This window comes from Coenobita brevimanus, chromosome 70 (genome assembly GCF_032717465.1).
Source record: "Coenobita brevimanus isolate Jiangsu-jjx chromosome 70, ASM3271746v2, whole genome shotgun sequence".
Lineage (NCBI taxonomy): Eukaryota > Metazoa > Arthropoda > Malacostraca > Decapoda > Coenobitidae > Coenobita > Coenobita brevimanus.
In genome coordinates this window covers 11,743,788-11,768,414 of record NC_137023.1, presented here as the reverse complement: position 1 = coordinate 11,768,414, position 24,627 = coordinate 11,743,788, and the positions used below count along the sequence as shown (strand labels likewise).

At 42.4% G+C, this 24,627-nt stretch overlaps 1 protein-coding gene across 1 annotated transcript in view; it reads left to right on the top strand.

The window, feature by feature from the left end:
- The first annotated feature begins 12,131 nt into the window (after nt 1-12,131).
- The window catches only part of LOC145406390 (snaclec bothrojaracin subunit beta-like), a 45,458-nt gene continuing 32,962 nt past the window's right edge, over nt 12,132-24,627 (top strand). The window contains exons 1-2 of the mRNA XM_080277553.1: nt 12,132-12,147; nt 12,916-13,108. Of these exons, the coding sequence (XP_080133679.1) occupies nt 12,132-12,147; nt 12,916-13,108 (209 nt within the window). The remainder of the gene's footprint in view (nt 12,148-12,915; nt 13,109-24,627) is intronic.

Below are 24,627 nucleotides of genomic sequence, written 5' to 3'. Positions count from 1 at the left end.
ATGTTTCTTGTTGATAGATCAAGCCGTTCATGAGATATATTGGGAAAATACACACACACACACACACACACACACACACACACACACACACACAAACACACGGGCAGGCAAAAACATTATCGCGCCCCCTTTTAAAGGCGGGCAGTTACTGTATGTTCTGGCGATAGCATGAAGAAAGAAAAATATCGTCATGGTACTAAAGGGATTTTTGCATATATTTTCTAACCTTTCACCTTCCGAGGTCAGTTGAAAGTTGGATGACATTAATTTGATCACTGAACAATGAAAGCGTGTTCGTTAGCGCAAGAAGAGCCAACAGTCAGTAATGAAAGACTTGTTGCCATTGTGTGTGTGTGTGTGTGTGTGTGTGTGTGTGTGTGTGTGTGTGTGTGTGTGTGTGTGTGTGTGTGTGTGTGTGTGAATGCCAAAAGCTTGATGCATCCCTGTTTTCAGTGAAAGTCTGCAGAAAATACTTGGATTAGAAAACCGGAATACAGCAAAAAATACTTTTATGTATTTTTCATCGGAAGGATTGGAATGCAAGCGCTTATTTGTATGTGTTACTGGCTAATAGAAAAATCTGAACATCAGGAAAGGAAAATTGTGTCAGTGTATGGCTGGGCAGTGTAAGCCTTGTGTTTTGCGGCAATGTGTGTGTGGTTTGGTGCTGAGTGGTGAGGCATATATGGTCGTAGTGTGAATAACGGCAATGTAATATGTGATTCTGTGTGTTGTGGCAGTTTGAAGTGTCGCAGTGTGAGAGAACTTCAGAGTGAAGTGTAGCAGAGAGGTTTAGCAGAGTTAAGTGGGGCAGTGTGAGGTTTGGCAATATTTTCCACTACACAATTACTCATTTAATTCATGAAAGAAATACCGACGTAGTTAAGCTAGTACAGCAGTCACAGAGTACATAACACTGACCATGAACATGGCCTCGCATCACAGGACGTTCAGTCCATCGCCAGGGTTAATCAAACAAAAATACTTATATAGCATCAGTGTGTTTAGCAAACACCTTTCAGGTTAGAGTCTAAAATATATAATAAACGAAAGATAATATAAAAGATTTGATCTTTGATCTGTAGCAGAGTACTGGACTGTCCTGACTTTGAAAAGGCATTTTTTTTTTTTTTATCGTTGTTACAGTTGGCTGCCGTAAATATTATGTCGGGTATATAATGTCCTTGCAACGATGGAGTCCTCATTATTGTGTTCTGGCTACCACCAGGCATTCTTATTACGCTATTCAGTGGGTTACTTTATCCTTTAGTCCATAGACACTCCTTCTGTTAATAAAATTTTTTTGATGTAGCTAGAATGAATAAACAAGAAATGTGGCTGTAGAAATTAATCCATTTACCACAGTATATTTATACTCGCACTTGTAAAGCAAGAATTAGTGCTATGTGTGCTTAACGTGTGTGTGTGTGTATGTGTGTGTGTGTATGTGTGTGTTTGTATGTGTGTGTGTGTGTGTGTGTGTGTGTGTGTGTGTGTGTGTGTGTGTCAGTCAATCTGTCTGCCTTGTTATGTGTGTACGTGAGCGTGAACGAGACAAATAACCAGTATTTATTCGACTTATAACCAAACCTAGTGGAGAGGTTGTCGATCAGCCAAAGAGTGGAACTGTTGTGTTTTATTAATAAAGTCAGAAGTTAGGGTCACAGGGTTAGGTCAAAGGTTGATCTAGGGGGGCCAGCTTAAACAATTTTCATCCATTTTAGGCCAAACATGGGAAGGGTTGAGAGTAAAGCAAGAATGAGAGGCTTAAATTTTGAGAACAGTCACATAGGTTAAGGCACAGGGCCAGGGGAATGTTCGACCCATGTGTCTGTGCATGAACAATACTACAGCTTTAATTAGAGCTGAACGGAACCTGATGGAAAGCTTGATGATCAGCGAAGGGGATGACTTGTTATTTTTTAGAATAATATATTAATTACCTTTTTTTTGAGAAAACAATGTGGTATGATTTAAAACCAAGCAAGACTAGAGGGACACTCAGTGGAGCGCATCTCTCCTATAAAGGCAACGTGATTTCCAAACCACTCTTCATACGGTAATGGGTTATGGTTTCTCATCACTCATTAGGGTTTTGCAAAAACTGTTTTCCGGATCCAGAATATGTAATACGATCTGGATCAGTCCCAGAAGTTATTCGATCGTTCCCTGGGACAACGGCTATCTACCCAACAAATTTGGTCCAAATCTCTCCTGTAGTTTTTGAGTAATCCTGCAAACAGACAAACAAACAAACAAACAGTGGTGAAAACATACCCTCTTTGTCGGAGAGAAAAAGGATATTTCTTTTAGAGAACAGTCAAGTGTCAAGGATACAGGGAAATTTCAAAGGTGAGTTCACAGGGCAAGGTCTTCTTCAACAGTTTTTATCTGATGTGGACAAAACTTTGTTTAAAGGTTTAGGGTCAGGCACACGTAAGGTTTCGGTTTTGAGACCAACAGGTCGAAGCTCAAAGACAAAGTGAAATATTCGACTCTTGACCAGTTGGTGGGTGGTGCTCCTTCTTGTTGTTTCACAAAACAAATTCATTCATACTGGAATGGAGATCTTTTGAAATAATTAATGGAGTCTATATGGACATCCCCCAGTTCAAACACCCTCCAGTTCTGAACGAAATGGTCTGGAGATGGGAAGAATAATGCTGTATGTAAAATATATAATCGAAATGAAGAGGTAAATTTGTTGCAGCCATAAAAATGAAAACATTTCTCGTCGGATGGAGAATGAATTTAAATTGAGAGAGAGAGAAGAGAGAGAGAGAGAGAGAGAGAGAGAGAGGTCTGAAAAATTGAAAGAATTTGTAGTAGTATGATTAAAAAAAAATAAAAATAACAGGAAGTTAAAAGGAAGGGAAAGCGAACAGAGGACATGAGAGAAGGCAGATAGGAGAAAAATGCCGAAGGAAAATACCGGAAGAAAAACAAAGGCGTGTGGAGGCAAGAGAAGAGGGGAAACGGTAGTGAGGAATGGTAGATGAAAGGAAAAGTGTTCAGGAGAAAAAAACAAGAAATATAAACGAGGGAGGTAGAAGCATGAAAGGGGAGGGGTGAGGAATAAAGATACATAAAAGGTTTGTCGCCGGAGGTGGAAAGAGTGGAGGCAGAGTTCCAGGAATAAGGTCATAGGGATAACTGAAGGAAAAGAAAACAAATGAAAAAAGCATTTTCAGTACATAATCGCTCTTTAGAGGGAGAGTGTCGGAAAACAGAAGAAAGTAACTTCATTTAGTAACAGTCATCCTATGAAGTAATGTACAAAAGCAGTTTCACAGCATCCACAACCATGTCCCGAAGATTCATTTTACTCCTCTCGCTTCACTGTTTTCACGCCATAGATCACGATAGCGAGTCATCCTCCCTCTTCTCCGCTCCCCCTCTCACAAAAGCACAACATTACGATTTGTGCTGTTCCTTACACACCTTGCAACTTCTTGGATGCCCAGATCTCTATAGTTCAAAATTTCTAAACTGAAGCCTTCCACTTCCTTGGCTTTGCCTCTCCTCTCACTCCCTCCACTTCTGACCAGTAGATTGTCAGTCTCATCACTCATTCTCTCCATTTGGCCATACCGCTTTAACAAGCTTTGATATTCCCTTTCCATAGTACTACATCTGCTTCTACACCTTTCTTACACTTTATTTCTCACTCTGACAGACTGTCTCATTCCACATGTAGATTTTAGGCATCTGATCTCCAGTGTTTTCACCTTTTTCCAGTCCCCAGCGTATAGTCCTCACGCCTCACTTCTGTAAAGCACTGTTGGCATCATTATGCCTTTATATTTACCCATTCTTGCCTCAACACACACACTGGTCTCATCTTCCAAACACGTCTTGACGCCTTCAGTATGCCTTCTCCGTCTCTTATCCTACGATATACCTAAGGTTCTGACTTTCATCTGCCTGTGTCCACGTGCCCTCCTCTCTATCTTCACCTTTCAGGCTTAGACCTATACATTTCTGCTACATCTTTACTGTATTCATTACTGCATTCACTCTAAACTTGCTTCTTTCGTAGACTCTTCCAAAGTTGGATATTTATTGCTGAGGTTTACCAAGTGAGTCTGCGACCAATAGTACATCAGTCGCTTAAATGTTTTACTTCCCATTCTCCTCCTTTACCTACTTCGCATAAATTTTGCTTGTCCCTTATCTCTGCCTCTTTCCAGCCTGTCCTTGAAAAGGCTGAATATTGATAGAGATTTAGCGCATCCCTAGACAGCACCCCAACTTTACCTCAAGTCATCCACCATTTTCCCTTCAAACTCTCACATTTGCCTTACTCCTTCTGAAAAGCAAAAACCTTCGTTGTACTGAAAATACCGTGAGAAGTAAAATAAATATTAAAAGGAGAAATGAAGGGTGAAAGAATACGTGAAGTGGAATGGTCAAAATATGATTTAAAAAATGAGAGAGGGTTTAGGGAATGTGAAATATTACAGTTTAAAACATCAATGAAAGGGGAAGTTACGAAGGGAAAAGGAATGAGTAAATAAAATGGAGAGGCCTAGAGACAGAGGAAATGGAAGAGCAGTTTGAGACAAGATGACAACATCAAAAAATACAAATAATGAAAGAGTTCTAACTCCTCTTAAACTCGGTAAAGATGCTTGAAGATAACAAGAAAAATTCTCTCTCTCTCTCTCTCTCTCTCTCTCTCTCTCTCTCTAGCCTACTAGGGTGTGCCATGGTATAGGGGAAGAAATAGAAGTGGTCGGATTTCTTTGCTTATTTTCATCGATATTCCACTTGAAGGAGAAACACCGACTGTAAATTTTCGCCTGGGTTGAGTGTCATTTAAGGGTCGCGGACGAAACTGAACTTCGGCTCTGCAATAATATTTCTCCTTTTATGTAATGGAAAACAAAGAAAATTATTCTGTATAATTCAAATCACCCCTGGATCACTGAGAGTGATAGAACGCACTGAAGGAATGCATTAGCACAGGAAATCATGCTTGTTTGCCATCTTCGGTTACTTTCCCAAGTGTTCTTCAGCAACTTGAACCATGGCCTTGAGCTGATCCTCTTGCTCCTGTCTTTGTTCATGAACTCTTGAATTACAGCCACGTCGTGCTTTGTTGCATCAGACATGTAGAGGTGTATGGAATGTAGGAGAACTACTGGGCCTTTGATAGCAGGCTGTGAAGCCTATGCCCAGAGTCGGACACATAAAAAAAAAAAAAAAAAATTGTCACCAGCAGCTTGGCGACATGCCCCTTCCCTCGAGCATAGGTTTCTGTGGTTGCCCAAGTAACAAAATCAGTGCCCAAAAATGAGGAGTCAGTGTCCAGATGTTACAGCACGATCTTCATCGTACTGGTGAAGAACTCCGACAGGCCCTTTCTCACGACATCCTTGAGGGAGAAGTGCAAACCCAGGCGAGCCCAACAGTCACCTCAGACAGGTACCAAAGGTGTCTCGTGAAGGCTGTGACTCCGGGGTCCCTGATGGCTTGGTCTGTGTGCAGTGCCAGTTCCTTCAAGAGCGTGAGGTTCATGCAGGGAGCAGCAGCAGCTGACGTGGCGGAGAACCAATTGTAGCGCAAAATGAAAATGCAGAAGTTCTTCAGTTTCTCCCAGATGTTTTCCCTCTGACTGGATCCAGACAAATAGAAGCATGTGGGTCGAAGTTGTACTAACTGATCGAGGAAATTCAGATTTTCAATGAATAAATGGCCCTTGCTATCCATCTAGTGCAAAGCAGTGCACCAGGAGCCCTGAACAGGATGGAGGAGCAGTTGAGGGGTACAGACCCAAGGAAGGTGATGGTAATATCCAGGAGCTCCTTGTAATCATCCCGAGGTTGCTGGTCCTGCAGAATTGCCCGAGCAAACTTGACAGTTTCTTCACTCCATGGCTGAACCTGCAACAGGATGGTATTAGTATCAGCAGCAGTAGTGTACATTGCTGATCAATGTGTAGCCAAATGTCTCAGACGTTCTGGAAGTGGGTGACTTCTGGTCCTTTGGACTGCTTCACTAGTAGAGAGGAGAACACTGCCTCCACGAGGATCTCAACAACCTCATGATGGCAGGCAAGGTAGAGCAGTTGCCTGCTCAGCATTATCTACAGGCAGAAACAGACTCCCGACCTGGCTGTCATATTTGCTGCCATCACATCAAAGCACAGAGCAATGATGCGGTTCTTCAGGTCCCACTCAGTAAGGACCTCTCTGATCATTGCTGCTGTTACTTCTGCCTTTCCATCATAGTGCTTCGGCACAGCAAGGATATTACGTATTCCGTCCCCTGACGCCAGAATGGAGAGCCTGCCGACCTTCTCCTTTTCTGTCAAGTCAACCATCAGCTTACCATCCCAGTGAAGCATCAGAGGAAAGGACGTGGAAAAGCTCTCCCTCAACTCGGCTGCCATATTGCTACTATCACTGCCTCCAAATGGAGCATGAGCAGAGAGTAAGGCTGTTGACATCGTGGCCGAGCTAGGCAGAGAACAGGATGAGCAGATAGGTTGCTTGGCCATCGCTAACCTGAGTCTGGTCCAATGCTGCCACCACATTACTGCTGATAGTGCTCTGTGGATGCTCCAGCAGCAATACATTTCCTTCACAGCACAGTAAGGTACCACCACTCAAATCTGAGTCCAATGGCAACTGGGAGCCTGAAGAGGAAGAGGACACCTCAAGTTGGGCTGTGGCAGTGGATGCCACATGCTCTGCAGTGGCTCGTTGATGCCTCCGACCTTCCTGCTCCAACCTGTTCTTCTGCACTGCCACCTTGCACCCAGACTTGTTGACACCCAACATGTAGCCTTGATGCCCGGGACGTCATTGTGCCATGAGGAAATCTCGATTTTCCTTGTTTTTTATCAGCCTTTCAGCTTCCGGATAAGTCACATCCAAGAGATTCCCAAGGGTCGTCGAACAGAGGTCGTGATCCTTCACTGCCTTCCCCATAGTCTGAGTTGAGCTTTTACAAAGACCTACTCGTTGTGAAGCTTCATGTTCCTATTGATCCGGTATGGAGTCACAGTTGGGATCTTCGTTCTATCTCATGCTCCAGACAGCATTTCCGCAGTCTGCTTGATGCACTCACTCAACTCGATGTACGACTTGTGCATATGGAAGATCATGCATAGCACTTCACCTCGGCTTGGTAACTTCGTCCCAGGAAAACAATCAGTTGGGTTCCCGTTGAGCTATACACCATTATCCCACCGCTTTTTCGGCATTTCAGTAATGTTCGACGCCATTTTAGACCTGTGAATGGAATATGATGCTAGTCACGAAAACATGGTACAGTATGTAGAGTGTGTACATTATAAATGTATCATTGTCATTTTTTTTTTTTTCAATCAAGTTATCTGAAACAAACTGCAAATGGATGAAAAGAATGTGGGCCAAGTTAAAACGAAATAACTACAGGTGGCTTTCTAAGCCGAGTAATATCGTGTGGTTGTATCGGGTAAAATAGTGAAGGCGTCACAGAATTAAAAAGCTTTAGATGAAAATTGATCTTAATCTCTCAATACAGTGATAAAGCGAAAAATTTAATACATTCTTGCTGCAATTAATTTTATTCAGCATAAGAGACGGCCATAATGGAGTGGAAAATAATGAAGGTTTGATCAAGCCCATGGAGTGAATAAAATAACCTAGAATTCCAAGAATAAAACAACCACATCTTCGGAATGAATGGTAAAATTTTTGTATTACAGGCTTCGCGAACACATCTATTCTAGTCACCCGAAAATGTCCCCAACGGTTGTTTTGATCAATAAACTGCTAGCTTTTAATTACTGTCCTCGTCCCAAGAAGCCAGGCCGATGAGAACCTTTCAGTCTTTTATTGTATGTGCTTGTTTTGTTTTTATTGATGGTTTTGTTTTCGTTGTTGTTGAACATTTTGAAACTGCGCTGGAGCCATTAACCTTACAGACTCATTTCACAGGGAGTACTCTCATAGAACCTCAGTACCCCCTACCACAATGCTAGATCATCTCAGCCATTTGCTAGGCCCACACTTATTTCCTTACACCCCTCCTTGTTGCCCTGACATCAAGGCGATTAGACGAGATTTCAAAATGATTTCATGGCACGCCCGCCACTAACCTTGTAGCACTCATTTTACAGGGTGTACTTTCCTACCACACTCCCGTCCTCCACCGACACTTCAGACCATCCCTCCCATTGCTTTACTTACCACATCCATTTCATTACCTTCCATTGACGTTTTCATGGTGCGACGCAGGACATGCGGTCGACGAACGCAATTATTATCCTGAGGGTAGAACTGTCTCAAGTGTCTAGATTAAGCAATAGTTTAAGTTTACAACTTTTGAGTATGCAACTGACTCGGCATGAAACACAGACATGAAATGTTCTCGCCAGTAAAAAGGATGCAGTTCTAGAGCTATGAAACAATTTCAGTGATAAAATTTTGTCAGATATGAAATGTCTGGATAATGAGATTGCCTGCATTATAAATTTTCTCCACTGAAAGTGTGTAGCCATGATTAAGTCGTCTCTGCTGTAAAACTGTCTCATTATAAAACGATATTATGTGTATAGAATTATTTCTGCTAGAAGACAGTATAAACTTTATCACTTTCAAAACTATCTCTTTAATTTGTTTGGATTATGAAACTATGAGAGTACAAGGAAAGGGCGAGGGACAGTGAAGAGGGATAAGGTTTTGAGGAAGAAGAGTGGAGAAGAAAGAGAGAATTCAGAGGGTGAGGTGGGGGCAGAGGAGGAGGAGAGAAGCCTGGAGGGAGAGAGCGGTTGAGTCTTTCAAAGGACGTAGAGATAAGGAATGGGATGGAGCGAGGAAGGGAGAGAGCGAAAGAAAACGGAAGATGGAGGGCCAAGAGGAGCTGCCAATAGAAAACGAGAGAGAGAGAGAGAGAGAGAGAGAGAGAGTAGGGAAAGGAGGGGATGGTAGTATCTCGTTTCGACAGGTGTAACATGATGCTTGAGATATACATGAGTTTTAATGAAGTTACCTCCCTCCCCTCCCCCTTTTACCTGCCTTCCCTCCCCTCCGAACCCTCCCTTCCCTACATGACTACCTACCAACCTCTCTCTCTCTCTCTCTCTCTCTCTCTCTCTTCCTCTCTCCTTCGCTCAGTCAATAGTTAACTCGTTCATTAATCTCTCTCTCTCTCTCTCTCTCTCTCTCTCTCTCTCTCTCTCTCTCTCTCTCTCTCTCTCTCTCTCTCTCTCTCATTTTTTTACATTCACCTCTCTCTCTCTCTCTCTCTCTCTCTCTCTCTCTCTCTCTCTCTCTCTCTCTCTCATTTTTTTACATTCACCTTTTAAAATGTTCCTTCTTTTCTTGGAGAGCTACCAAACTGCCGGCCAGATAACACCACGCTTAGAGTCCTGGTGCTGGTGGGTGGATGCTTGTGTGTTCGTCCGACCTTCTGAGAGTTGGCAGGTAATGAGTACACAGGGTATCCACTGGGAGAGGAAATTGTGGCCGCCTAGATGATGCAGTGGCCTTCTGTACCGAGATATTGGGGGAACAACCCGTCAGGAGTTAAGACCGAAGTTACGGAGATGAGCACAGCGGCTAAGAGCGTCAGGGCATCTGCTTCATTCCCTTGTTTAGTATATGTTAAATATTTTGCGCTAATTTCATATGCTTTATACTTTAATCTTACTCACATCAACTACTTTTCACATATTGTCGACCTGCATTGTTTGTCAATTCCTCTTTCTCATTTAATCTTTTCTGTCAATTTCTCCTCCATTAAACCTCCACCAACCTTCCCCAACTTATCTCTTCTTATCTGCTTCCTTCAGTTTTTACGTCTTGCCTTCATTTCCTCCCTCGCCCTCTCATTTCCTCTCTCTTATCTCCCTTCCAGCTTCTCTCCCTCCCTCCCTCCCTCTCAGCTCACGTGGCTGTATGTGTAGTGTGTGTTGAGTCATGCCATTGTGTCTGAGCAGAATATGACTAAGGCAGTTTCACCACGGTATAATGTGTGTTTGCAATATCATTAGGGTGATGATGATGTGCTAATTTATTAATCACAGCAACTTGGAGTTCAGTACCTTTTTCAATTTTACAGTAATTCTTTGCATTCGGCATTGATTTTTATGAGAGAGAGAGAGAGAGAGAGAGAGAGAGAGAGAGAGAGAGAGAGAGAGAGAGAGAGAGAGACTTTTTAAAAGACAAATTTATTAAGGAGATCTAGTTTGAATGGGCTTAAAGTGATACGAGTTTTCTTTTAACAATCTCATTCCTGTATGTTAAATAAAATAAGGACAACAAGAACAAAGTAAAACAATACGTCATCAAATTCAAAGGACAAAGAAAAGGACCCGCGTTTGGAAGGTTTGTTTTATGTATGAGGAACGGTGTGGTCCATTATTTCACTGCGGTTGGTGTTGATAGTACTGCCACTTTTGCAGTTACTTTAATTTTTACCAGCCTCGATAGCTATCAGTCTGTGTGTGTGTGTGTGTGTGTGTGTGTGTGTGTGTGTGTGTGTGTGTGTGTGTGTGTGTGTGTGTGTGTGTGTTAGCATGATAACTTCGCAACCGCTCAAGATATCATCACAAAATTTTACAGGATTGTAGGAGGGATGAAAATCTCGTACGTGTTCGAAATTGGTGGAAATAGGTCAAGGTCTATGTGTCTGTTACCACGATAACTACGCAACCGATCTAGATATCATCGCAAAATTTTACAGATGTGTAGTAGGGATGAAAATCTCCATCATGTTCGAAATTGGTGAAAGTAGGTCAAGGCCAAGGTCAAATTCTGAGCCACGCTAGATATGTATCAGCTCACGACTGGTTTGATTCCCCCGTTGCAGGTGAGGGGGGGTGGGGAGGACGTGCCTGATGAGAGTGTAGGGATGATGATGAGGGTGACAGGAATGCTTGATATTACCAGGTAGCAATGGTGGCAGGTGGTGTCCACTATCATCCACTAGCCTGATGTAGTGCAGCCTACTTCTTTACGTTTATCATTCTATATTTGTGTTTGCCATCCTCTCTTCCTACTTCTTCCTTTCCCTCCTGCCACATTTTATTATGCTTTTTCCATTTCACGTGGCCCTACACTGACTGACAAGTCCTGTCGTTTCCTGTAACCCTGGAAACCTGTTACAACGCTGGGTGGTAACCATGTAACCAAAAAATGGGATGATAACTGAGTGGAGAGACGCAAATGCTGTGTCCATCCAGGAGCAAAACCTCCCGACTTTTCCTCGCTAGTCGGTATTAGCCGCAAAGAAGCATCAGTTCACTGCATGGAACGGCCCTGCAGGGGCGTTTGCTTGCCTGCGGTTGATATGCCTTCTCGGCCAGACAGACCAGGTGGCAATTAATTTTGTGTAACAATTCAACGCAGTGATTTTTTTAAATTATATTTTTGCTCGTAGCTGACCTTTTCATCTCTGGACAGACGGCAAGTAGCTAAAGGGCTAATGAATTCTAAATAAACTCCTTCAGTCAGGCAAGTCGCTAATAAGATGAATAAAATCGTATGGTGTTAACAGCAACAGAATATAACGTTCGTCATCAAGGTGAAGTATGTATATATATAGGAACGGTCTTGGGAGGATAAGAATAGACGATTTCTTTATTCTGATTATATTATTCTGTTTTTGTTTCCTTCACATTGCGGTGTGGATTAACACGTGCATTACGGTGAGTCCTCTGTGTTTTCTTCTTGCTGTCCCCGGTCGATTTCTGTATGGATTGCACAGCTATCGCACGTTTTAACTCAAATCCAACAAAGACTCCTTCTAACTCGACTGATGGTGGGTGAATCTGACTAGTAACCAAGGAGACTCACTTTTAGCTCATAACTACGGCCAATGAAATTTCATGCAACCACGATTTAGTATTCAGGTTACAGAAGCGACCTAATTAAATCGTCTGAAAACAAACCAGTTAAAGTGGTGGAGCCAAGATAGTCTGAAGCCTTGAACGATGTAGGGCCTCATTTGCAGGGCTCTCAATTAAAAATACCAGTACGTTACTTTGGCTCTTTCCTGTTTCTGATGTTGGACTCCCCGAAGTTAACAGAACGAATGGGTGGTGAAACTATACTCCTTTTACGCTGACATGGCCTAAAATTTTCGCCTCTCCATCTTGAATGCTGACTCGTAGCAATAGATTACTATAGCATTAGAATATGATGCTGCTCAGAAGTTAGCGCTTTGGAGAGCCGTAACTTTCTTCTGACATAGACCTACGTGAAAATGCCCGAAAAGGGAAGAAAATCTCGATCATGTTAAAAAGGCATAGTGATGATGATGATGATGATGATGATGAAGAGCAGGAGGAAGGAGATGTGATGATGACGACGACAATTTATCAGAGCAGCACTTTAATTTTACTTACCTTTGTATACAGATATTCTGTTCTACCCCCTGGCACGCCCTAGTGGATATTATATATATATCAATCAATCAATCAATCTGTCTATCTATCTATCTATCTATCTCGATGTATCTATCTATCTATCTATCTATCTACCTATTTATATGTATATATACTATATTTATATCCATCTATCCATCTAGCTATATCTATCTATCTATATTTATATATATCTATATATCTATTTATATCTATATCTATATCTATCCATCTGTCTGTCTATCTATCTATCTATATGTCTGTCTGTCTATCTATCTATCTATCTGTCTATCTCTATTTATACAGAGAGAAAGAGAGAGAGATTGGCTTTGGCTTATAGGTATCATTAAAACAAAATGAACCGTATTGAAACTCTGTATCTCCCTGATTACTTCAGTAACCATATTCAGTTATCCCATTCTCTAATTGTCAACAGCCCATGATAGAAAGTGCTTTCAGGAGAATAAATTCTATGATACAGAGTATGAAATCAGCACATGTTTATTATACATCCACATATACTTAACTAACCATATTTATTTCCTACACTTCCACAGCAGCCCCCAGCCCCGCCCCCGTGTCAGAGGGTGACCGGTGCCAAGGTGGGTGGGTATGGGTGGCGGGGGTGTGCGTGAGGGTGTGGGAGCAGCGGGCGGCGTGGGCTGAGGCGGAAGACAGGTGTGTGGGCGAGGGCGGACACCTGGCAGCCCTAACCTCACCCGCCATAGCTGAACTCGTCACCCAGCTCACGTAAGTACACCTGTTGTCCTGTTTCCTTTAATTTGGCCTTAACCCTTTCATGGTCTGGACAACTCAAAAGTTTTATTCTAGCGGCGGAGATTAGGAATGCGATGGACAGCTTCTGGTAAACTAGGTGTGTAAATGAAGGCTAAGAAACTTCTAATATGCCAGACAAGAGAGTTATATAGTCCGAGTCCACCTTCCTCTGACTTCTGAATGGGAAATGTACCGTCTGAAAATAATCTTTTGAGCGTAGTATTGGGAGTGCTGAAAACAAGTGAAATGGATTATGGTAGTCTCAAACTGAGATTGTTAAAAATAAAACCAAAAAGACGTTTCCTCAGTAAGTGACCAGACGAAAACAGAAGATATGATTATCACGACTAAAACAAAAAATAGATGTGGCCGGGTAGCGTCCTTTGCAAAACAGGTAACAAACGGACTTCCACGGTAACTGAGTAGCAACCTAGAGCTGGAGTGAAAAGAAGAGGCGAATAGAGAATAAGATGGCGATATGGGAGTCAGAGACCTGTTGGGGCTGGATGGAACATGCCAGATCAGAGTGAAGAAAGATAGGAGAGGTCTTATCGTGAAGTGGATTGACCCAGACTGGAGGTAATGAGGAATATCTACAAAGCTTGTATCAGTAACGTACAACAGGATGTTAACTCTTTTAATCCGATCATGTATCCCAATATAATTAGTCTCCCAACAGAGGAGTGTATACAACACGGGCATGATCTCTAATAATGAAGGGTTAAGGAAGTCTGTATCAAAACCCGTCATTGGAAAAGTCTCTTCGAAGGTAAACAAAAACGTCTGAAGGAAGCAAGAATATAATTAAAATGATTTCATCTCTCTGTTGGGATTAACCTTATCTGGTCCAAGTTCTCATGACCTAATCGAGAACCTTGGCAAATGATTAATGAGCTTTAAAATAAGGCGATTTTTTTTTTCCATTTTTTTTTGGGGGAAGGACATGTTCTTCTGCTTTTTTATTTTATTTTTTTACTTGCCGATCAAACATAATATACACGTTCTCATTCTTTGTTCATGATAATCTATGTAAATTTTTCGTATCAGGACCATTAGATTCATGACCGATGTAGCAGACATGAAGAACGAATGCCAGCCCCGAAATTTCATCATATGACTGACGCCCGCCGGATGTCTTCAGCCATTACCACTGTCGTTTTAGAGTATTATATGACTTGAAGGAAAAAAATCTAAATATAACTACACCACTTTCACCTTAACCTGTCCCAGATTTTTGTCTTTTTGAAGCTTCTGTGAAGCAACTCAGTGGCAGAAAAAGACAATTCTGTGGTCCATTATTCTTTTTCACAACAGTTCTTCGTAATTAGCATCGTAATCTAATGTATCAGCACAACGCAACATTCAAGATGGCCAAATAGCAGTTTAAAATTATGCCACTTAAATTTATACACTATAGTATGTATTCTTTCTTCGATTATATGCATTCTGAAAACAAGGTCAGAGGTGAAGGGATGTTAAGGAAGTGGAAATTATAGGATGAAAGGGACTGTGTCCATGAAGCTGTTAGAGAGGGAACTGAGGTATCAACTGTCAATTTAGTTATAACTGACCCTTCAAACAGAAGAGAAGTTTAAATGAATTAACTGATATTCCTGATACAAATCAAGAAAGCTCGACACGCATTGCAGTTTTTCTTTACTTCTGTTTGGTTATAGGAGTCTGTAGATAAGCGTGCGCGAACGTCACGGGACCCCCCACCCCCACCCCACCTTTTTTTTTCAGGTGGGAGATATAAAATATTACGACATCTTGTACGGTGCTGATTACTTATATAATTGCCAGTTTTGCATCATTTATGTGCAATCAGCCCAATACATACCCAACAAGTCTGCTGTATATTAACCCATTGATTGCTTAGTGCTTCTCTGCTGCATGCTGAATGAAGTTTTTAAGCAATAAATTAACATAGAGAGTTCTTAATTCATTGCTACGGGAGATAATTTTAAACTTTTTTCCTGCATTGCGTTCATTTGAGGCGAATAATACTGTATACAAATGTCGTATGGTACATCAGAAAAATTAAAGAAAACTAGTAATGAGTGCGGATATCCATGTTAATTTTAGCTCATGATGTTTAGCACTATAAACAAAGATAATCTCGAGTGGTGATTCTCTGTAGGTGGAATAATAATATTGGCAACTCTGAGCAGGAAAGAAGTGAGACCCTATAAAACGTCAGGCTGTAGACGACCTTCTCAGAGAGAGAGAGAGAGAGAGAGAGAGAGAGAGAGAGAGAGAGAGGCTTGGGGAGGGGGAGAGAAAAACACTACAGCCTAGAGTCATGTTGGGCACGATGATCTGGGCAACACTTGTGAATGTTGTCCTCCAGACCTCTTCTAGTAGAGGGAACGATTATACCACCTTCTCCCACTTCCATCCTGTGTCTCGTTTTACTTCATTATCATCATCATCATCATAATCCTCCTCCTCCTCATCATAACGACCTTCATTTATCGTACCTAAACCCTACTTCATTTTCCACCTTCGTAGTTCAAATAATGAGAGAGAGAGGGAGAGAGAGAGAGAGCAGTGAGAATATGTGCTTGCATGTCTGTATGTGTGTCACACACACACACACACACACACACACACACACACACACACACACACACACACACACACACACACACACACACACACACACACACACACACACACACACACACACACACACACACACACACACACACACACACACACACACACACACACACACACACTGACGAGTCTACCCACTGACACTTCTGCCAGCATAATTAGGCGCTTCTTTCCTGAAGTCCTCAACTGTGTGTCCTCGTATAATGAGATCTTCCATTTCACTGCGACCTTTTTAATTCTGCCTCTGTAATACCAAGGAACATTAATCAATATGCAAAGATTTACACCAACACGCTCGCTCGACCAAACAGCTCACATTAAATTCTTCTTCCGCATATAACAGCTCCCGATATTTGAAGGCGCTGATTCCACGTGCAATAACTGGGTAGGAGGTGGCCGACTCAATAGAGAGGTAGTCTGCAGTTCTAATAGACTCAGGTTCGAATCACCTCTGAGACAGGGAACTGTTTAAGGATTTGAATATCAATAATGCAGACTTTGCTAATCTACCATGCAGACGACTCGCCGACATGTAAAAATACCCCTCTAATACCAATACACCAGTCCTGTATAAGACAGCTGTAGCCTGTATTCAACATGGACGGTGGGTGTTGGCGCCGAAGTGGTGTCAAGGGGAGGTGTATAGACGTAGGAGGACTACGGGCCTTGATACTGGCTATGAAACCTACGCCCAGCGTCGGACACATAAGAAAAAGGTATGAGTCCTTTTGACTCTTTGACATTTCTGTGACTTTGTAGTAGAAAAGGCAAGATTTCAGTCCTTCCACATGCCTTAACATCACTGGTTAACATATTAATATCTCAGTAAGTTTCGGTAATGGTTCGAAAATGTGTAGAAAAATCATTTATCGAACTGTACCTTGACTTTGACTTAAATAGCTTTGGGAAATTTTTCTTCTATTATTTTTGATTGACACTTTATACTTTTTCGTGCACTAATCTTCCCTCTACCATGTCGTCTTTTACTTGCATTATAAGACACCAGAACTGGCACGAATGAGATATGTACGGTACTATTTTCATGTACTTGGAGAAAGCTGATATTCACACATTCACTGTGTCCAAACCTTCCAACCTAAAATACCCATCTAAGAAGCTTGCAGCTCCTCTGCCTCGCTCCACCATTTAAACAGCCCATCTCCCTCACGCCACTCTGCACATCCTCCCTCATCCTGCATCCCCAAGGAATTACCAAGAAAAATTCACTTACCACGCACTCCCCCCCCCCCTCCCAGTCTCCTTCTCCCACCTCTTCACTACGTCCGTTTTCTCGGGGTATGTTCGTCCCTTTCTGACCTACTACCAACCGCTGTCCCAGCCCATCCCGACTACTTGTGTATACCCACCGAATTCATCCTCCATCCAGAAAGACAAACCAGTATACTGATTCAAAAACTATTATAACGTTGGGGTTTAATTTTTATAGATGCATTTACATTCAGAACCTACATTTACTGTATCTGTAAAGACTACAGTATAGTCGATCTCACGGACCTGTAAGAACGTGAGACATGAATGGGATGTGTAAAAACTACTGCACAGTTAATATCGATTTTTTGACATGTGCCATCCCTGTACTGTTCTGCATCAATGTGAGTTGCCTTGAATAGATGTGATTCAACTGAAGTGACATGAAAGGCTCTAAACTGGCTATATTTGGCCTCAGTTATTTTACCCAGGTCCGAGCATACATGAAATGAATTAGAACGATTAATATGACTCACAGCTGCTGTAAACGGAATTGAGCAGACCTACACGGGCCGGAGTTCGCTGATTGGACCTGAAGTTGGCTTACTGGAGCTGAAGTTGACTGACTGGACCTGAATGAATAGGACTGGACCTGAGTGAACCTTATAGGACCACACTGATAAAACTGGATGTTAACTGGTTTGTTTAGCCCTGATTCGATGAGTGGGCTTGAGTTGATGTGAACGCCCAAAATGGTCCTAAATGAACCTGAATGAAATTTTGGAACTGAATGGGCGTAAACTGATCTGAACTGACCCGAATGACCCTGAACAAAGGCAAAGGTGGTGGTGACTGGGTCTAAATGATGTGTCTGGATCTGCATGGACGTCAGTGGAAGTATTTGTATCTGCATGGACGTCAGTGGAAGTATTTGTATCTGCACGGGCGTCAGTGGGTGTAACTGTATCTGAATGGACGTCAGTGGAAGTATTTGTATCTGAATGGACGTCAGTGGGTGTATTTGTGTCTGCATGAACGTCAGTGAGAGTATTTGTATCTGCATGAACGAAACCTGACCTTATTAACTTGGCTGGACTGAAATTGATGTTTTGAGGCTTTTTTTTTTTTTCTGCCAGAAAGAAGGAATCAAAGGCCAGGAGCCCGCAAGACTGTTTCCTCCAGGAAACAACAAAAACAAAATAACAGAGAGCCAAATTCAAGAAACGTTCATTTTGAGATGCCAGGACACACTGTGTTTGAAAGACTGGAGATCATAGGCAGTAGGAAGTACAGACAGAGGGAGACAGTTCCAGAGTTGATGTGTTACATACATGAAGGACTAGGAATGACGGTTAACTCTTGCATTAGAGAACTTGACAAAACAAGGATGCGACTTTGCTGCTAGACAGGTGCTACGTGCCCCCCGTAGTGGTGGAGGGATGCAAGCAGACAGTTCGGAGGAACATTGACCATTGAAGTAGCGATAGAAAAGAGATAAAGATGCAACAGTGCGACGAAGAGACAGAGGATGAAGGGAGCCAGTAAGAGAAGGAAATTTTTGTCTATTGCAAGACGCCTCAATCACGTAAGGGGTGGTCGCCTCCACGTCGTTATGTCCAGTGCCGCTTCACTGGCTTGCTCCTAGCTCACACCCTCTCTGTCATATATCTCACCATTCCATCCCTCCAGCTCATCCTAGGCCTCCCCCTCCCTTTACCCCCCTCAACCTCACTCGCATACACTCCTCGTTAGTCTGTCGTTTTCCATCCTCTCCACATGGCCAAACCTCCTCATTGTATTTCTCTTAACTCTTTCTGTCACATCCACGTCCATACCACAGTGTTCCTTCACCTCCTCATTTGTCAGTGTGTCTCTCCATGTAACACCACATGCTCCTCTCAAATAAAACATTTCCACTGCTCTCATTCTTGACATGTGTCCTGCCAAGAAGGTCCAAGCTTTACTTCCATACATTAGAGTTGGTATCACAGTACTGTCATGCAGTGACTTGTTTACTTTTATGCTCACTTCCCTGTTCCTTATCACAGCTTTCAAAGAACAAGCAACCTTTCTTCCCTGTTGTACCCTTTCAATCACTTCACCCTCTAAACTTCCATCCTTACCAATCACACTACACAAGCACTTAAACACACTTACATTTTCCATTTCCTCCTCATCCAACCGCAGTGTACATTCACTGACTTCACTTCTTTCAGAGACCATAGCTTTACTTTTCCCTACATCACCTTTAGATTCCGTTTCCTACACACACTCACAAACTCATTCACCAATCCTTGTAGTTCCCCTTCGTCTTCACTTAACAGTACAGCATCATCTGCAAACAACAGTACAGGGAGTTTCCAAACACTCCCCTCTCTTATTAGGGCCGCTACAACATCTGCTGCCCTACCTTGTATCTCTTTTATAACTCCATCCATATACAGATTGAACAACCATGGAGACACATCCCTGTTTCAACCCAACATTCAGATAGAAAAATTCACCCAGTTTACTATCCACACACATTTGCAGCCTTAGCAACCTCATACATACTCTTCACAGCATTCAACAACTTCCCATTTACTCCATATACCCTTAATACTTTCCACATTCCTTGTCTATCCACCCTGTCATATGCTTTCTCCAAATTTATGAAGGCTGCATACAAAGTCTTTCCCTTTTCTAGAAACTTGTTCACTAAAGTCCTAAGAATAAATATCAGATCTGCACAACCTCTTCCCTTCCTAAATCCTCCCTGTTCTTCTCCAACTGATTCCACTGTTAATACTCTAACTCATTTAATAACTATCCTACCTTATACTTTTCCTGTTACACGAAGAAGACAAATGCCCCTATGATTACTACACACTTCTTTTTCTCCCTTTCCATTGTACAGGGGAATAATTATACCTGACTTCCAATCCTCTGGAACTCTACCTTCCTCTCTGGCCAAGTTAATGAGATGAATAGCCTTTGACTCCACCTTGTTGAGAAAAGCTCTATGTGGGAAGCCCCTCACACATGAGAGTTGTACTCTACACAGGGGCGAATAAAACCCCTGCATATAGTCAACAACTGTACAGGGGTCAAGAAGGCATGACGTCGGCTTAGCACACCTAATATCTTTGAAGCAGATTTTACAAGTGAGGTAATATGATCTTCAAGTGAAGCCCCAAGTGTATTTAAGGATGATGTAGGATTGAGTTGGACATTGTTAAAAATTAGAGGATACCCTTGCGGAAGATTTTGTTGGGTTGAAAGATGTAACAATAGACTTTTTGATGCATTAGAAGGAGCAAAATTCATTTATTCCAGTCAGAGGTATGAGCCAAGTCAGACATTAGCTGTGCCATAGACTCAGCCCTGGATTGTCGAAAACTGCTGTGATAGACACTGTGGGAAGCAGATGGAAAGGTGAAGGGTGGTGTCATCAGTGTATGAGTGGATAGAGATAGATGTACAGCTTAGAAGATCATTGATGAATAGAAGGAAGAGTGTTGGTGATTGGACAGAGCCCTGAGGAATACACTTTAGATAGCTCTAAGAGAAGAATGGTGGCTGTCTACAACAGCAGTTTTAGAACAACCAGAAAGGAATCTAGAGCTGGAGACACAGATAGAAGGATAGAAACCATAAGAGGGCAGTTCGGAAATTAGATATTGATACCAGATGTCAGGTGCAATGGCAAAGCTTTCGCCAAAAGCCCCGGAAGGAGAATGACCAGGAGTCTGAGAGGGAAGTGAGAAGACCGCCAGTGGACCATCCCTGGTGGAATCCACATTGTCGATCGGAGTGAGGGTTGTGATAGGAAGGCTGCTTTATTATTTTTTTGTGTGTGTTAGGAATACCCTTGAAGTACAGGATGTTAAAGCCATTGGGCGATAGTTAAAGGGCTGGAAATAGTCACCCTTCTTAGGGACTAGCTGAATGAGAGCAAATTTCAAGCAAGAAGGTAAGGTACAAGATGACAGACAAAGGCAAAAGAGTTTACTTTGACAGGGTGTATGCATAGATGCATAGTTCATGAGAACAATAGGAGGGACCCCATCAGGCTCATAAGCCTTATTAGTACTGAGGCCAGTGATAGCAAAAAATACATCAATTGAAGAAATTTTAATATCAGCATTGAGGAAGTCAGAGGGGGGAAGTGATGGAGAAACAGCACCGGAATCGTCTAAGACGGAATTGGAGGAGAAAGTCTGATCGAAGAGTTACTGCATTATTAGTAGAAGATATAACTGCAGAGCTATCAGAGTAGAAAGAGGAAGGAAGGATGGTGACGTAGAGTTGTTAGAAAGGTTTTTGGCAAGGTGCCAGAAGGAGTGAGAAGAATCTGAGTTGGAGAGTTCAGAGCATCTAATACCAATGAAATGATTTTTAGCAGAACAAAGAATAGACTTAGCATGATTCCGAACAGAAATAGAAAAGAGATGGGATTCACGGGTGGGTTGGCTCCAGTACCTTTTGCAGGACTTCTCCTTGTTGTGGTCAGCATCAGAATAAGAAGATTAAACTAAGTTTTATTTTGCATTAGTCACAGGATATGAGAAAGGAATGTATGCTTCCATGTCCGACAGAGTAACCTCCATCATGCGCAAGGCACATGCAGATGGCTCTCGACCGTGGAAGCAATAACCGTTCCAGGAAAAATAAAAGAAGTACTGCCTAAGAACCTCCCAATCAATGACTCCGGAGTGCCACAGCCACCGCTTCTTGGGAGGGTCCATAGGCTTTACTGGAGCGATAGGACAGGTTAAGGTAATAAGGTTGTCATTGGAGGAGACTAATGGAGAGAAAAAATCAACAATGTAAACATAAGGATTAGTTGTACGGAAGACGTCAAGTATGTTGGAACTATCTCCCAGGCGGTCAGGGATCCGAGTACGGTGCTGCACAAGCTGCTCTAAGATATTAAGGATAGAAAAGATGTAGGCTTGTTCACCGGGTGGATCAGTGACAGGAGAAGAGAGCCATAGGTCGTGGTGAATATTGATATCCCCTAGAGTGGAGATTTCAGAGAAAGGAGAAATTGATAGATTGTGTTCCATCATAGAAGTAAGATAGCTGAAGAATTTTTCAGAGCCAGTAGGGTTATGGGATACGTAAACAGCGCAAATATATTTAGTCAGAGAATGACAGGATAACCAAAGCCAGAAAGTAGAGTATTCAGAAGATTCAAGTTCAGGAACATGTGAGCAAGATACGTTGTTGTTTACATATATGCAACAGCCACTTTGGCTTTGAGCTGAGTATAGAGAGAGCAGGAGGATACAGAGAATGGTTTGCTATCACGAGCTTCAGACAGTTGAGTCTCAGTGAGGAAGAGACTGTGAGGCTTAGAGGAGGAGAGGTGGTGTTTAACAGAGAGAAAGATCTTCCAGTACACTACCTGGACTGTGTAAAGTACAGGTTTCTCTCTTCAGAGAGAAAGTTAGAGGTAAGGCAGTGAATGTTGCAGAAATGAAGAAATGAGTCAGATTGTGGTTCCAGGCATCTCGGTTGATCGTCACCGGGAGAGGGGAGGATGGTGGGGGTGATCCTCCCCCCCCCCGGACTCCGAGGCTTGGTGACAGGATACCATTTTTTGTTAAATTTTGAATAGGACGTATTGTGTAATGTGCATGTAGTTTGGTGTTGACAGTTAGAGGAACTTGTATTGGAGAGCATACTGGCCTACTCTCTGCGTTACTGAAACACTGACAAAGTTCAGCATAGGGGGATGGTCAGAAGCTAGTCCGGAAGGTTAATGAAACGAAAGAGCCATCTCTCCCTGTTATCAGCTTTCCATCTACTGCCCAGCTCAACTGGTGCTACAGTCTATTCCCTACGAACTGGACCTAACTGGACCTGCAGAGGCACTGATGAACTACACTGAAATTAATTAAGCCTCGCCGGGTGTTCCTGAACCTGATTGTCTCTTAACTAACCCCTATTGACCTGACTGGGTTTGTACAGGACGTGAAGGGCCCTAGATGAGAATAACTTGGCTGGAGTGTTCCTGAATTAAATGAGTTTGAGCAGCCCCGAAGAGATGTGAGTTAATTAAACTGCGATAGAATGGCTGCAAAATTCCTGAGTAGATTTATTTTAAACGAACTGAACACTGGACTAATTCTCTATTTCTATTTTTAAATTAGGTTCGGCGAAGAAAGTCAGTAATCTCGAAGGTTGTATTGATGGCTAGGCCGGCTCACAGATATGCTCATACGTCGCAGGTATCCAGTTGATAAACGCGTTTGTTAATATATTCTGCCATCCAGTCCACTTTTATTTAGCATATGTGAGACCCTTGGTAGTGAAGGGCTACGGAACTACCTCTGGTAAGACTTATTTCGATGACAATTTGTTGATAATTATGTATTTGTTCATTCACAATAATTTTATTCAGCTATGGGTACACAACTTTAAGTGAGGCGATGAATACAGGTATTATCTAACCTGTGATGTTAAATCTTTTCTAAAATGAACATAATCGTTTGGAGACGGCAAGATTTAAAGGGAAATTTTCAGAAGGATAACATCGCTTTTGTTCCATTTTCAGTATGGTTCGACTCGTAAATTCAGATTAACACTTCCCTGCCATTGTGAACTGTGTATCATCATAAGGATAATAGAATACGAGATATAAAGGAAAAAATTGATATCTAAATGCAAGAGACGTGTGAGGTCTACAAACGGTCAGTTCTCAGTGTGTTCAGGGTTGACTAATAGACTTCGGGAAAGGAATAATAAGCAGAATGGAGAGAAGTTGTTCGAGAGAGAGAGAGAGAGAGAGAGAGAGAGAGAGAGAGAGAGAGAGAGAGAGAGAGTAGGAAAAGAGATAGCGAGGGAAAGAAAGAGTTCTGAAAAAAAAAATGGTGAAAGCTAAGAGCAAAAGTAAAGAAGGTCATGAGTACAATATTCATCCATCCATCATCCAATCCTATACCGCCCAATGAGGAGCGTAGGAGCCCGGGGCTAGGCAAGTTGGTCCTGACAGTTGAGAATGACCAGTCTCACTCATTCCTGAGTGGCATTACTTGAGCAAAAAGCCCTAACCATCCCTTGGATATAAACATACACAGGCTCAATCCGACTGGAGCACCTTCAATACCTACTAAACCACCAGGTGCCACAACTTGGTTATATGGTTAACTCCCAGGGTAGTAAATGGTTTCCTGGTGTACAGGAAACCGTTTGGCTTGTTACTCAGTGTAGAGTCACCCATAGGCAGAAGGAAGAGGAAAGGGTGATGGAAAGAAAGACAGAAGAGGAAGGAAAAGAGAGAGGAAAAGGCAGACACCCAAAGCAGCACTATATCGAGTGAGTGGATGGTGAACGCCCCCCCCCTACCACAATGAGTACAATAACTGAAAATAAACAGATTATCCAGCACTAACAAGAACTGAGCAAAATTTACGCAAAAGAGGCAAGAGATAATTACGAGGGAATTGGGAAGTGGGGAAGAAAAGGCGAGCTGGGAGAGAAAGGAGGGGAATGAAGGAGTAAGGTAAGAAGCTTTGAGCAATGACGGAAGGGGAGACTATAAGAAGGTGAAGGAAAGGACCAGAAGGGAGTGAAAGGAGTAAGTAAAGGAGGAAAGGAAGGAGGAGAGGGGTGAGATTAAAGACTGGAGGAAAGTAGGGAAGAGAAGACGGATGGGAGGAACGAAAGGAAAGGAAGGT